Source organism: Leptopilina heterotoma, unplaced genomic scaffold, assembly GCF_015476425.1.
Source record: "Leptopilina heterotoma isolate Lh14 unplaced genomic scaffold, ASM1547642v1 Lhet_123, whole genome shotgun sequence".
In the NCBI taxonomy this organism is placed as follows: domain Eukaryota; kingdom Metazoa; phylum Arthropoda; class Insecta; order Hymenoptera; family Figitidae; genus Leptopilina; species Leptopilina heterotoma.
Genome location: NW_025110842.1, coordinates 4,404,952 through 4,419,143, shown reverse-complemented (window position 1 = coordinate 4,419,143; position 14,192 = coordinate 4,404,952). Strand labels below are relative to the sequence as shown.

At 22.9% G+C, this 14,192-nt stretch overlaps 1 protein-coding gene across 3 annotated transcripts in view; it reads left to right on the top strand.

The window, feature by feature from the left end:
* Positions 1 to 14,192, top strand: part of LOC122512689 (telomerase-binding protein EST1A-like) — a 143,594-nt gene that overhangs the window by 77,166 nt on the left and 52,236 nt on the right. For all 3 annotated transcript variants that reach the window (XM_043628681.1, XM_043628680.1, XM_043628679.1), the window contains exons 18-20: positions 162 to 343; positions 4,268 to 4,341; positions 9,514 to 9,626. In XM_043628681.1, coding sequence (XP_043484616.1) covers positions 162 to 343; positions 4,268 to 4,341; positions 9,514 to 9,626 — 369 coding nt within the window. The remainder of the gene's footprint in view (positions 1 to 161; positions 344 to 4,267; positions 4,342 to 9,513; positions 9,627 to 14,192) is intronic.

Here is a 14,192-nt window from a genome sequence, read left to right as displayed (position 1 = left end):
TTTACCTTGAGTGGTACTAAAGAGCATGCGGGGATAAAAGGTACCGCGCAATGTCGCTCTCATAAATTTTCTAGGACAATCTTTCTATTTCCAGTGAAAATTACTTAATTATTTTGTATTTATTCTTTTATAAATTAATCTTTTTTTTCGCCATATTGCAGATTCGCAAATGGAGCAGGGCTACAGATCGGAGGTTCAAGAGAGGGCACTGGTTGTATCACTGCAAATGTTTAGTCTCATTTTGGAACGTGGTGTGTCATTGCTCAAATCACAACTTGAGGGAGATGAACTGCCGAAACTTGTCGTGGGAGAGGATCTACAGGTCTTGCTACCGGCTATAAAGGTTCGTATTTTTTTGTCTAAAAACTAATTTTTTTCCTTAAGGAAAGATAACAAATCGAGCAAAAATGGAAACACTTTTGCTCGATTTGTTATTTTTCCGGAATAATTACTATATTTGTAGTCGCATCGTGTTGTGATCGGATGTTTGCGAGCATTATACGTGGGGCGTATTTATATACGATAAGTGCATTAATCGGGGTGTTGCTTGCATAATAAGTGGATGCTCCTACGAACAAGGTTTTCAGGGCCCATGACATTGACCACCGGCGGTTCGCGTGGGTGCAAAACTTGCGTCGCTTCATAAATCGTTGCTAGCTCAAACACGTTCACCAAGGACCACTATTACAGCACATACACCAACATTTATATACATAACGCCGCGTCGGCGAAAGGAAGAGATGCTGAAATCGGATCGAGTCCAAATGAAAAACGATGGCGCCGTCGAGACTCAACGCCATCTAATTCAAACTGTGTTCCGAAAAAGTTTGTGTCCTTTAAAGGAAGGTGTTTTTTTTAGAATCTGAGCTAATTCCCTTCAATTAAATTGATATTTTATCAATTTTCGGAGGTACAGAAATATTTGTAAAAAAAACTTATTAAAAATAAGTAGAAAAAATAAACAAACCGTTTTGCTACGTGCAAAAGGTAAATATATATTCAAAAAGAAAACTTATTAAAAATAAGTAGAAGAAATAAACAAATCCTCAAAAAATTGCTTTGTCAGGGTTGTCAGAGGTCAGTCAGGGAATTCGGGAAAATTAGAATTGGTCCAAAAAATTAGGGAAAAGTCAGGAATTTTTATTAAAAGTACTGGGAAATATTAATTATTAAGAATTTTTAAGAAAATTCCTAATTTTGGTTTCTTTTTTCTTTGCCTTATAAACTATGAAATTGACAAGATGATCTCTAATACAAAACCTTCAGTTTTTTTGATTTCTGACAATTTCTTTTTAAATAACTTAATTCTTGAACTATCATAAAATTATAAATTATTTAATGAATTATTTTGACTTAAAAATTTTTTAATTAATTGGATTTCAAAAGAATTGCGGTTACAATCTTCATAAATAGATAAACTTTAAAGGTTTCAATTTGAAATTTTAGAAAATGGCAATTTTTAATGAATTTAAATTTTTAAATAGAAATTTTAAGAACAACTGATTGCAGAAATTCAATTATTTTCAAAAGTGATAAACTTCTCTGCTTAAATTCAATTTTGTTCAAACATTTAACAAAATTCTCGTCAAAATTTCAATTATCTTTATAAATAAAAAAATTTGTTATCCGAAATTTAATTATTTTTTAAAAAATTTAATAAAATTCTTGACAAACTTTCAATTATTATCAAAAATTGTTCTCATTTCAATTATTTTTAATATCTATTTTAATAAAATAATAAATAAATTTTAATAATTTAAATAAAATTCTTTTAAAAATTCTATTATTTAAAAAAATTTTGACAAAATTCTTTACAAGATTTAGTTAATAAAATTGCAATTTTAATAAAATTTTCCTAAACAATTCAATTATTTTTAATACAATTCTTCCTAAGAATTAAATTATTTTCATAAATAATAAAATTTTTCTCGAGACTTTAATTATTTAAAAAAATTTTGTTAAAATGCTTTATTAATTTGAAAAATTATAATAAAATTGATCATAGAATGCAATTATTTTCGTAAAATATATAACTCTTTCTAGGAATACAATTATTGTCAAAAATATTTTAAAAAATCTTTGAAACAATTCAATTATTTTTGTAAAAAATAAAATTCTTCGAAACAATTCAATTATTTAAGAAACTTTTATTAAAATTCTTCCCAAGAATTTGATTCTTTTCAAAAATAAAATTTTTTACAGGATTTCAATTATTAAAAAAAAATTTAATAAAATTCTTCGTTAGATTTTAATTATTTTCAATTTTTGAATGAAATTTTGTCGATGGAATTTAATTATTTTCAAAAAGTTTTAAAAAATTCTGAGAAATTCAATTATTTAAAAAATTTGAATAAAATTCTTCACAAGAAATTAATTATTTTCATAAATAATATTTTTTTCGGAATTCAATTCTTTATAAAATTCGTTGAAAGAATTTAATTATTTTCATAAATAACAAAACTTATTCGCAGAATTCAAATTATTTTTTATATAATTTTAAATAAACTGATAGAAAATTAGATTTATTCTTAAAATTACTTTTTAAATTGGCAAATTTAAAGAAAGAATTCAATTATTTTTAAAAATTTTGATAAAATTCTTCATATAAATTCAATTTTAGGAAATATTAAATTATTTAAGAAATTATTTATCTTTCAATTTAAATAATTGAATTCTCGAAAAATTCATTATTCCATTATTTTCAATCATTTTCAAAAAATTAATTATTTTTAAACCTTTTAATCAAATCCTTCAATTAAATTAAATTAATTTCAAAATTTTTAATGTAAAATTCCTTTAAAAATTTAATTATTTAAGAAGATTGTTGATAAAATTCTTTAGAAAAATTTAATTATTTTCATAAATAATATTAAAATTCTTCGGAGAAATTCAATTACTTTCATAAATAATAAAATTCTTCAAAAGAATTCAAATTTTTTTAATACAATTTTAATAAAATTTCTCAAAAGAATACATTTATTTTTAAAAATATTAAGTAAATTCGATTATATTAAAGAATTTTAATAAAAATTCAATTATTTTCAACAAGTTTGCTACAATTCTTTACAAAAAAATAATTATTTTTAAACGTTTGAATAAAAATTTTCGATGAATTCAATTATCTTTAGAAATAATAAAATTCAATTACTTTCATGAATAACAAAACTTATCGCAGAATTCAAATTAGTCAGGGAAAAAAAATTAAATTTTTGTGGCAACCCTATTTGCCTTGCTATTTGCAAAAAGTAAAGAAATATTCAAAAAGAAAACTTATTAAAAATAAGTAGAAGAAATAAACAAAACCCTCATAAGCTAAAAAAACCCTAAAGAAGCAAAGAAGTATTTATTGCAAGCGTTTCTTTTTTAATTTCATCTATTAATAAAATTACTGGTCATTTTCTCTTTTTTTAATTATTATAGTTTTTTTCGAGACAACACTGAACGTTAATTTCAACGTTACATTTTCTTGCAATTGTTTCTATTTCCATAGGCTATTGCCTTTAATAAATTATTATCAGTTTTTTATTTTTTTTTTTTTGGGAGGTAAAACTAAACGTCAATTTCAAAGTTTATTAAAAAAGGGAGTAAAGACAAGGGATATTAATGGTGGTGGTATAATAAAACTATCAGGGAATGTCTGTATACGTTGAGGGAGATGTACATCCAGTAAAATACGCTCTTTCTGTCTGTCTTGTTCTTTTTTTCTCTCTTTCTCTCGTTGTCTCTCTCCTTTTTTCTCTGGTTGTATTTCTTGCTTTCTCTCTCTCTTTCTTTCTCGAGGTGAGATCAAACGTACAACTTATAGATTAGAGCGTGGAGAGACTTGTAACTTCATGCAGCTTCCATGATTCATAGGTAAAGCCTTGACTCGATTTCTTCTCCTTCCGGGAAGAACCCCTGCCTGAAGGGTTGATTCTTATCGGAGATTTGGATCGGTAGGGAAATAATGTCAGGGACAACAGTTCCGTAAGTGAAGTTGGGGATATTAATATTGTCGATAACGTTTGGACAAGATACACGTGCGCTAAAATACATTGTTAGAGCTCTTCTTCCGTTTGCCAAAGTCAGAGAATAAGATTCACGTTTTCTATAATAATTCCTTTGAGGAATTCACTTTATCATTTACTTCTTTTTTTTCTTCTTCTTATTTCTTTATTTTAAATTTGAAAAATTGACTGAAAGATAATTTTAAAAAATAGTTCCAGTTTTTTTTTTGAAAGTATTTTTAATTTCCGATTTACTTTTATGGTGCTTTTTGTATTTTCAGATTTGGTGTGACTGGATGCTGTGCCACAGTACTGTCTGGAACCCCCCGCCATCTTGTACAGACTACAGAGTTGGGTGAGTGTTTTTTTGAACAACAAGTAACTGAGGGTTACTTAGTCCATGGACTGAGACTGACGACCCTTAACAGTGAAAAAGTTTGTGTCCGTTAATGGAAAGGTATTTTTTTTTAGATCTGAGCTAATTCCCTTCAATGAAAATTGATATATTATCAATTTTCGAAGGTATAAAACCATTCGACGAAAAACTTATACTGAGCAAAAAATTAATTATATAAATGAATGAAAAAATTTAGAATAGTAAAAATAATAGGAAAGAATTTTTTTTACTGCATTGAGAAAATATTTTACGAAAGTTGAATTTCAAAAGAACATTTCTCGCTGTCTTTCTCTCTCTCTATTCCTAGCGACTTTAGATTTCAATTATTCGGTCATTCGAAAGTTCAGACACGGCTTTATTAGCTTGCAAATTAAAATAAGTGACGTTAGTGCTCGTTCTGGCAAGTTTTACGAGAACGGATAGTTACAAAGTAGCGATGCTGTAGTCGTACGTAAGGGTTACCTTAGGTCATGGCCGTTCGCTACCCAGCATTCGCTTCAGCAACGAAGAACCGTGATAGTTTCTGCCAGATCATCGCTTCTGCTCACCTGTATGAATAATTTTTGTCCATGCATTATTAATATTTTATTTATCAACGAAAACCACGAAACGTATTCTTTTTCTTCTCTTCTCTCCCCCCACTAGCCCCCTACATTATCTTCAATTTATTATCTTCTTTATTTCATCTTCAATTTTCGTCTTTATTTTCAACTTCATTTTCTGTTTTTTCTCTTTTTTCATCTTTCTTTTTCTTTTCTTCTTCTATTCTTTTTTCTTCTTCCTTTTCTTCTTTCTTCATCATCATCATCATTCTATCATTCTCCATCATCTTCATTTAATCTCAATTTTTTTCTTTTTTTTCTTCATCTCAATTTTCTGTTTCGTCTTCATTTTCTTCTCTTACTTCGGAATTTAATTTTATTATTAGTATTCAGTTTATTTATTTCAATTTTATTTATTTAAATTGACAGCATGGTAGATGATAATTTAGATAAAAAAAATAATGAAATTCAAGTAGGAATTTTAATTTTTTTGTTTTTTTTAATATGTAAGATAGCTAAGAGGTTAACAAACAGATCAGGGAATTCAGGGAAAAATTAGGGGAAAGTAGAATTGGTCAGGGAAATCAGGGAAAAGTCAGAAATTCTTATTAAAAGTACTGGAAAACATTTTTTTTTCTATTTCTAACCACAATAGATTTTTAATTATTGTTCAATCAATTTCAAAAGTTTTAAATTAAATATATTGATGAATAACAAAATTCTTTACAAAAATTCAATTTATTTTTAGGAATTTTAATAAAAATCTTTGCAAAATTCAATTATTTTCATAAATAACAATATTCATCACAAGAATTTAATTATTTTCATAAATAACAATATTCATCACAAAAATTCAACTATTTTCAAAACTAATGAAATTTTTCGAAGAAATTCAATTATTTTTAAAAATTTTAACGAATATCTCGTCAAGAATTCAATTATCTTTATAAATAGCATAATCTTTCGCCAAAAATTTAATTATTTTGAAAAATTAAAATTAAATTCTTTGCAAAATTTCAATTAGTTTCAATAGTTTTTCGCAATTCAATAATTTTTAATATTTACTATTATCATAAAATTGATTAAAAAATTTAATTATTGAAAAAAAATTGTTGATACAATTTTACGAAAACATTTAATTATTTTCATAAATAATAAATTTTCATTTAGGAATTTAATTAATTTCATCGCAGAATTTTAAATATTTTTAATACAATTTTAAATAAATTCCGCGAAAAATGCAATTATTCATAAAAATTTTATTAAAAGTTGACAAAAGAATTCAATTTTAAGAAACATTCAATTATTCAATAAAATATTAAAATTCGTTAAAAAATTCAAATATTCAAAACAATTCAATTATTTTTATAAATTAATATAAAATTCTTGGTAAGAATTCAATTATTTTCATATAAATAATCAAATTTTTGAAAGAAATTCAATTATTTTAAAAAATTTCTATAAAATTCTTGTCAAGAATTCAATTATTTTCAAAAATAATCAAATTGTTCCAACGAATTCAATTATTTTAAAAAATTTCTATAAAATTCTTGTCAAGTGTTCAATTATTTTCATAAATAATAAAATTCTGCAAAAGAATTCAATTATTTTAAAAAATTTCTATAAAATTCTTGTCAAGAATTCAATTATTTTCATAAATTTTTAAGTAATTCTGCAAAAGAATTCAATTATTTTTATAAATTAATGTAAAATTCGTGGCAAGAGTTCAATTATTTTCATAAATAATCAAATTGTTTGAACAAAATCAATTATTTAAAAAATTGTATAAAATTCTTGTCAAGAATTAATTATTTTCATAAATAATAAAATCCTGCAAAAGAATTCAATTACCTTGATAAACAACAATATTCTTTCCAAAAAAACAATTATTTTAAGGAATTTTAATAAAATTCTTTTTCAAAATTCAATTATTTTGATAACTAACAAAATTCATTACGAGAATTCAATTCTTTTAAAAGGTAATAAAATACTTTGCAGAAATTAAATTATTTTCAAATTTTTTGAAAAATTCTCGTCAAGAATTAAGTTATTTTTATAAATAGGTTCCGAAATTCTTCTCAAGAAGTCAATTATTTTCAAAAGTTTTAATATAATTCTTGTCAAAATTTCAATTATTTTATACATAATTTAATAAAATTCTTCACATGAATTCAATTATTTTCATAAATTATTAATTAAATTCTTCTTATAAATTCAATTATTTTCAAAAATTTTGATAAAATTCTTCAAAAGTTTTTAATTATTTTCAAAAATTGTGATAAAATTCTTTAATTCAATAAATTTCTGGTAAATTTTAATAAAATTCCTTAAAAGAAATTAATTATTTTAAAAAGTTGTTAATAAAAATTCTTCATAAAAATTCAATTTTAAGAAACATTTAACTATTCAATAAATTATTTAGTTTTGTATTTAAATAATTGAATTCTCGAAGAATTTTCCAATAAGAATTTATTTTAAAATGAATTTTGTATAATAATTTTAATAATAAAAGCATTAAAGCATGAATTTTTAGAAATAATTGATTTTTGAAAAGGTTTTAAATTCAAATCTTTGGAATTATAAATTTTTCGTACTTTTAACTATAATAATTAAATATTTAAAGAAAAATTGTAGTTAAAAATTCTGGAAAATATTAATTGAATTGTAATGATGAAAATAATTTCGAAGAAGTTAGAGTAACAATATTTTTATATAAAATAATAATTTTATCACAGGGTAATCTTTAATATTTAATTATTATAAAAACATGAAGAAGTGAATCACTTCGAGTCGAAGACTTCTTCATGTTTTTTTAATAATATTCTTATAAAGTTATTGAATTTCAAAAAGGTTTAAATTTGATATTTTTGAAAATCTTAGTTGCCAAGGAAAAATATTAATCAGAATTTTTTTTTTTTTTTTAATATGTAAGACAGTTTAGTGGTTAACCGACCGGATTTTTAACACATGGGTTCGGGGTTCGATTCTCCGTGTCTAGATCATTAAAATTTTTTTTTTAATAAAAAAAGCAATAAACTATAAAAATTGAATAAATAAATTATAAATTTTAAGATTTGACAAAAAAAATAGTTAAATTTAATAATGAGAAATGCTTTTGTAAAAAAAAATTGACTGAAGAGTTTTTTGAAGTATTTGCAAAATACATTTTCGGACAATGCAAATAGTGTGAGAGAGAGAGAGAGAGAGAGATTTTAAAGAGAGAATTGAATGCCTATGAATAATAAGAGAAGTGCTTCTGAAGTAGAAGCGACTAAACGATCGGGAGTCTTTGAAAGGTCAACGGTTAATTACGTCAACTTGTGTTCGAAGCCAATGAAACATAATAGTTGAAAGAAGCCAGGATCAGATTCGTCGCGCTTTACAACGTCCTTGCGTGGAAGCGCGCTTGACTCACATAATTGTAAATTGTTAAGAGGCAAACAATAATTAACTCATTCAATCATAGTTGCGCAATTTTTTTTTTATTTTAAATTCATTTTCGCATTGTAAATTTCTGTCTTGTGTGAATTTTTGTTTTTAAATTTCAAAATTTTGCGTTCCGTGAATATTATTGTTTTTGTTGTCGCATTTTTCTATTTTTCGTGTTGTGGAAAATTTTTTTTTTTCATATTGAAAATTTTTTTGTTTTCACATTTTTAAACTTTTTGACCTGGGGGAAAACTTTAAGATGAATGGTTGTAGAAAAAGGTTTCTTTTTAGAATCTGAGTTAAATTAGACGTTAATTTCAGTAGCTTAGAAAATAATGTTCATGTTAATTAAAAAAAAAAAAAAAAAAAAAAAAAAAAAAAAATCGGTGTTAGGCTTTAGTGAAATTAATTTCAATTTTGTATCATAGGGGAGTAATTATAGCAATTGTGGTTGAAGAGAAAAAATGTTTCTAAATCCTGATTGAGGGAAAAATAAACATTTGTTGTCAATTGGGATTCTCAGTTTTTTGGGGGTCAAAGAAGGAAAATATTCATCGACTGTCACGAAATTGTTTTGTTTGGAGGAAGATGGAAAATTAATGGTCGTGTTTTAAGATAAATTGATGCTGATTATTGTGAGCAATAATAGAAATTTATTCAATAGATGAAAAAATGTTCAACATATGGTTCCAGTATAGTGGAAGCGAAGGTCGAGACCAGAGCGTGACCGATGAAACGGATAAGCGTCTTGATAATCCGCCTTTTTCACTGAAGAGCGCACGGAATGCAAAAAGATTAACGAGTCGCGGGTAAAATTTTTCTTTTTCTTTTCTTTTTTTCCACCTTTTTTTTTCTTTTAAGGTGTGTATATAGCAAAAACCCTTTTCGAAGATGGCGAGAAGAGAATTTCTGCTGTTGCCTCGGTTCACTGAAATTCATTCCTATTCATCTTAAATCGTTCCGACATTTACGTTTATATAAACACACTTATCAGATTTGTTTAGAAAACGAATTCTTTGAAAAAAAAAAAATTTGACGACAAGGACGAAAATTGAAAATTGAATTTGTGAATGAAAATGAGGGGGGAGAACTAAATTTGTTTTTTAGAAGGAAAGTAATTTTTCAGAAGAAAATAATTTCTATTTTCGGTTATTTTCAGACCTCCTGGAGATGCTTGGAGCAGATTGGCGACGTTGGTGAATTTTTTGGAGAAGTTAACGTATCCTAAGGACCTTTTAATTTCGACTAAGGACGCTCAGGGCCGAGAGGAAGGTGAGAAATTGTTTTTTTTACTCATAATTAATTTTTAAAAAATTGCTTTTCTTTGCTTTGCTATTTACAAAAAGGTGAAGAAATATTCGAAAAGGAAACTTATTAAAGATAAGTAGAAGAAATAAACAAACCCTCAAAAAATTTCTTTGCTTTGCTATTTGCAAAAGGTAAAGAAATATTCAAACAAAAACTTATTAAAAATCAGTAGAAGAAATAAACGAACCCTTTTAGGTTAAAAAACCCTAAAGCAGGCTTCGCACCCATCTACTAAAACCTATTAGAAATCAAAAAACTATTTTCAAAAATTATAATCAAATTCTTTAAAACGATTCAATTATTTTCAAAAAATATTCGAACTTCAATTATTTTCAAACAATATTTGAAATTTAATTATTTTTAAAAAATATTCGAAATTCAATTATTTTCAAAAAATATTCGAAATTCAATTATTTTCAAAATTTAGTATCTTCATGAAATTTCGCAAAAGTATTCAAAAAAAAAATTGATAAAACTCATCCAAAATTAAATTATTTTTATAAATAATAAAATTTGCACAGGAATTAAATTAATTTAGAATAGCATTTTCAAAAAGAATTTGGAAAAAATCAATTATTTAACAAAATTTAAAAAATAAATAAAATTCTTCTCAGGAATTCAATTACTTTTTAAAAATTTTCATAAAATTCTTTGCAACTATTCAATTATTTTCATAAATAATAAAATTCATCGCAGAATTTCAATTATTTTCAAATATTTTAATAAAATTGTACAAAAGAATTATATTATTTTAAATACAATTTTAATTTAATATTTCTGACATAATTCAATTATCTACATAAATAAGAAAATTATTCCCGAAAATTCAATTATTTTTAGGCATTCTAATAAAATTCTTTGTAAAATTAAATTATTTTCATAAATAACAATATTCGTCACAAGAATTCAATTATTTTTAAAAGTAATAAAATTTTTTCTTGGAAATTCAATTGTTTAAAAACTTTTTTGTAAAAATTTTCGTAAGAATTCAATTATTTTCAAAAATTTCTATAAAATTCTTGACAAGAATTCAATTATTTTCATAAACAAGAAAATTTTTCGAAGGCATTCAATTATTTTCAAAAATTTCTATAAAATTCTTTGAAGAAATTCAATAGTTTTTAAAATTTTTTTAAAAATTCTTGGCATGAATTCAATTATATTCATAAATAATAAAATTATTTGAAGGAATTCAATTATTTTTGAAAATTTTTATATAATTGAATTATTTTCAAAAATTCTTATAAAATTTTTGGCAAGAATTTAATTATTTTTATAAATACTAAAATTCTTCGAAGCAATTCAATTATTTTCAAAAATTTCTATAAAATTGTTCTCAAGATTTCAATTATTTTTCAAAAAATTTTATAAAATTCTTTAAAGAAATTCAATTATTTTCAAAAATTTTAATAAATTTCTTCTCCAGAATTCAATTATTTTGTAATATTCTTGTTAATAATTCATTTATTTTTATAAATAGTAAAATTCATCGCAGAATTTCAAATATTTGTAATAAAATTTTACATAAATTGCTCAAAAAATGTAATTATCCTCAAAAATTTAATTTTAATTACTCGAAAAAATCAATTATTTAAAAAAAATTTTTTTTTAATTCTTTGGAAGAATTCAACTATTTACAAAAATTCAATTATTTTTTCAGAAGAATTCAATTATTTTTAAAAGTAATAAATTTCTTCTTGGAAATTCAATTATTTTTAAAAATTCTAATAAATTCGTTCGCGAGAATTCAATTATTTTCATGAATAAATTGCTTTTTAGAAATTCAATTTTTTTCAAAAATAACAAAATTTTCGCAGAAATTCAATTTTTTTTAAACATTTTAATACATGTTACGCAATAATTCAATTATTTTCTTAAATAATAAAATTCTTCTCAGAAGTTCAATTATTGTTTAAAATTTTATACAAAAAAAAAAAAAAATTTCTTGCAACAATTCAATTATTTTTGAAAATAACAAAGTTTTTATAGAAATTCAATTATTTTTAAACATTTTAATAAAATTTTTCGCCATAATTCAATTATTTTCATAAATAATAAAATTCTTTTCAGGAATTTAATTATTTAAAAAAATTTTATAATAAAATTCCTTGCAACTATTCAATTTTTTTCATAAATAATAAAATTCATCGCACGAAATCAATTATTAAAAAAAATGTTCTTTTTTGCAATTCTTTGGACGAATTCAATGATTTACAAAAATATTATAAATTTTCACTGGAATTCAATTATTTTCAAATATTTTAATTAAATTTGTTCGAAAGAAATCAGTTATTTTAAATAGAATTTTAATTAAACTTTTTTTTAAATTCAATTATTATTTTTTTAGATTTTAATAAAATTTTTTCTAAGAATTCATTTATTTACATAAATAATAATTTGTCTAAAGAATTCAATTATTAAAGATAAATAACAAAATTATTCTCGAAAATTCAATTATTTTGAGGCATTTTAATAAAATTCTTTCTAAAATTCAATTATTTTCATAAATAACAATATTCATCTCAAAAATTCAATTATTTTTAAAAGTAATAAAATTTTTTCTTAGAAATTCAATTATTATTTTAAAAAATTCTAATAAAGTCGTTCGCAAGAATTCAACTATTTTTATAAATAATAAAATTCTTTTTAGGAATTCAATTATTTTCTGATAAATTTAATAAAATACGTCACAGGCATTTAATTATTCTCAAAAAAATTTAATAGAATTCTTTGTAAAATTTAATTATTTTTAACAACTTTTCGCAATTTAACGTTTTTTTAATATTTACTATTTTCATAAAATTTCCAAACAGAATTCAATTATTTAAAAAATTTTTCGGAAAAATCTTCGTTAAAATTCAATTATTTCATGAATTATAAAAATTTTTTAGGAATTCAATTATTTAAATTAGAATTTGCATAAAATTAGTTGAAAGAAATCAATTATTTAATAAAATTTTAATAAAATTCTTATTTTTATAAATATTTAATTTTTTTCATGAAAAAAAATAATTCGTTGCAGGAATTAAATTTTTTAGCAGGATAAGAAAGAAGTAAATATTTTTTGATGAAAATTATGGAAAAAGTCAGGAAAATAAAAACTATGGAATGGAATTTTTGTCTTTTTTGTAAAGTGTCTAAAACTTTTTTTGGTCGTCAAGTTTAGTTTTTTTAATAGCTGCTTTTTTACTACTTTTTTATATTTTTTTACTTTTTTTTTTTGGAAAAAAAAAGTTTGAAACCTACTTTTTGCTAATTTTTAAAATTAATTATCGAGTGCAAAGTCTGCATTTATGCAAAATTTTTTTTTTTTTATTTTTTATTTTATTTTTTATTTATTTATTTATTTTTTAAGTTTGCATTTATTTATTTATTTTATAATCAAATAAATTTTAATAAATTAAATAATTTATTGCAAGGCTTTCTTTTTTAATCTGATCTATTAATAAAGTTACTGGTATAGTTTTTCTTTTTTTTTAAATATTATACAGTTTTTTCTTTATTTTGAGACAACACTGAACGTTAATTTTAACGTTACATTTCTATACACAAGTTTTTATTTACAACAGATTTATTGCCTTAATAAAATTATTATCAGTTTTTTTAATTGTTATCTACAGTTTTTTTTTTTTTTTTTTTTTTTTTTTTAAATCAAAACTAAACGTTAATTTTAATGTTGCAATGGAATTTTTATATAAAATAATTTATTTCCTCATTGTAAAATTATAAAATAATTAATTAGTAAAAAAAAGAATCAAGGAATCGATCATATAAAGAAAAGAGGAAAAACGGTAAAAAAAAGGAATGAAAGAAATGAAGACGTTAAGAAATATCATATATAATGCATTAATGAAGTTGTTAAAAGAATAAAGAAGCAGGAGAAAGAGAGAGAGAAAAAAAATGAGAGGAAGAAAAAAAAAAGATTTCTGAGAAGATTTGAATGTCACCCTGACCCTGGTGTACATTGTTTAGCAAATGCGGTTACATAATTTTAAAACCATACAATATAATAAACCGTTATGCCATTTCGGTTTCCTTTTTACTTGTAAAAAGCCAATAAGTGTCAAGTGCAACACAAACGACGCTTTTCTATAGACAGTTTATGAATATCGAAATGAAATTTTTCTATGTTGTTCGTTAGCATAAACCAACACGTTATTTCAATATTTACCGGTGACTTCCTCAGTCATTTGAAATCTTTTAAAAATTTCATATTTCTGTAATATAACTGATATGTGAGCATAAAAAAAATTTTTTTTTCTCCAATTTATTCTAGATCTGTGTATATTTTATATGTGAAAATATAATTTACAAGTTGCAATTCATTTTTTTGTTTTCGTTTTTTTTTTGCATAGAGAATGTATGAGTGCATAACTTCATTCCTTCATTTCTGGAATGTATTTGAATTGTAATGACTTCATTCAATTATAACTTCATTTCGTATTGTATCGTCATTCTAGAATTTGTGGAATTTTATGTATTTTATTTCTTTTTGCAAACGAAATATGATAACTTTATTTCGTTGGCAAA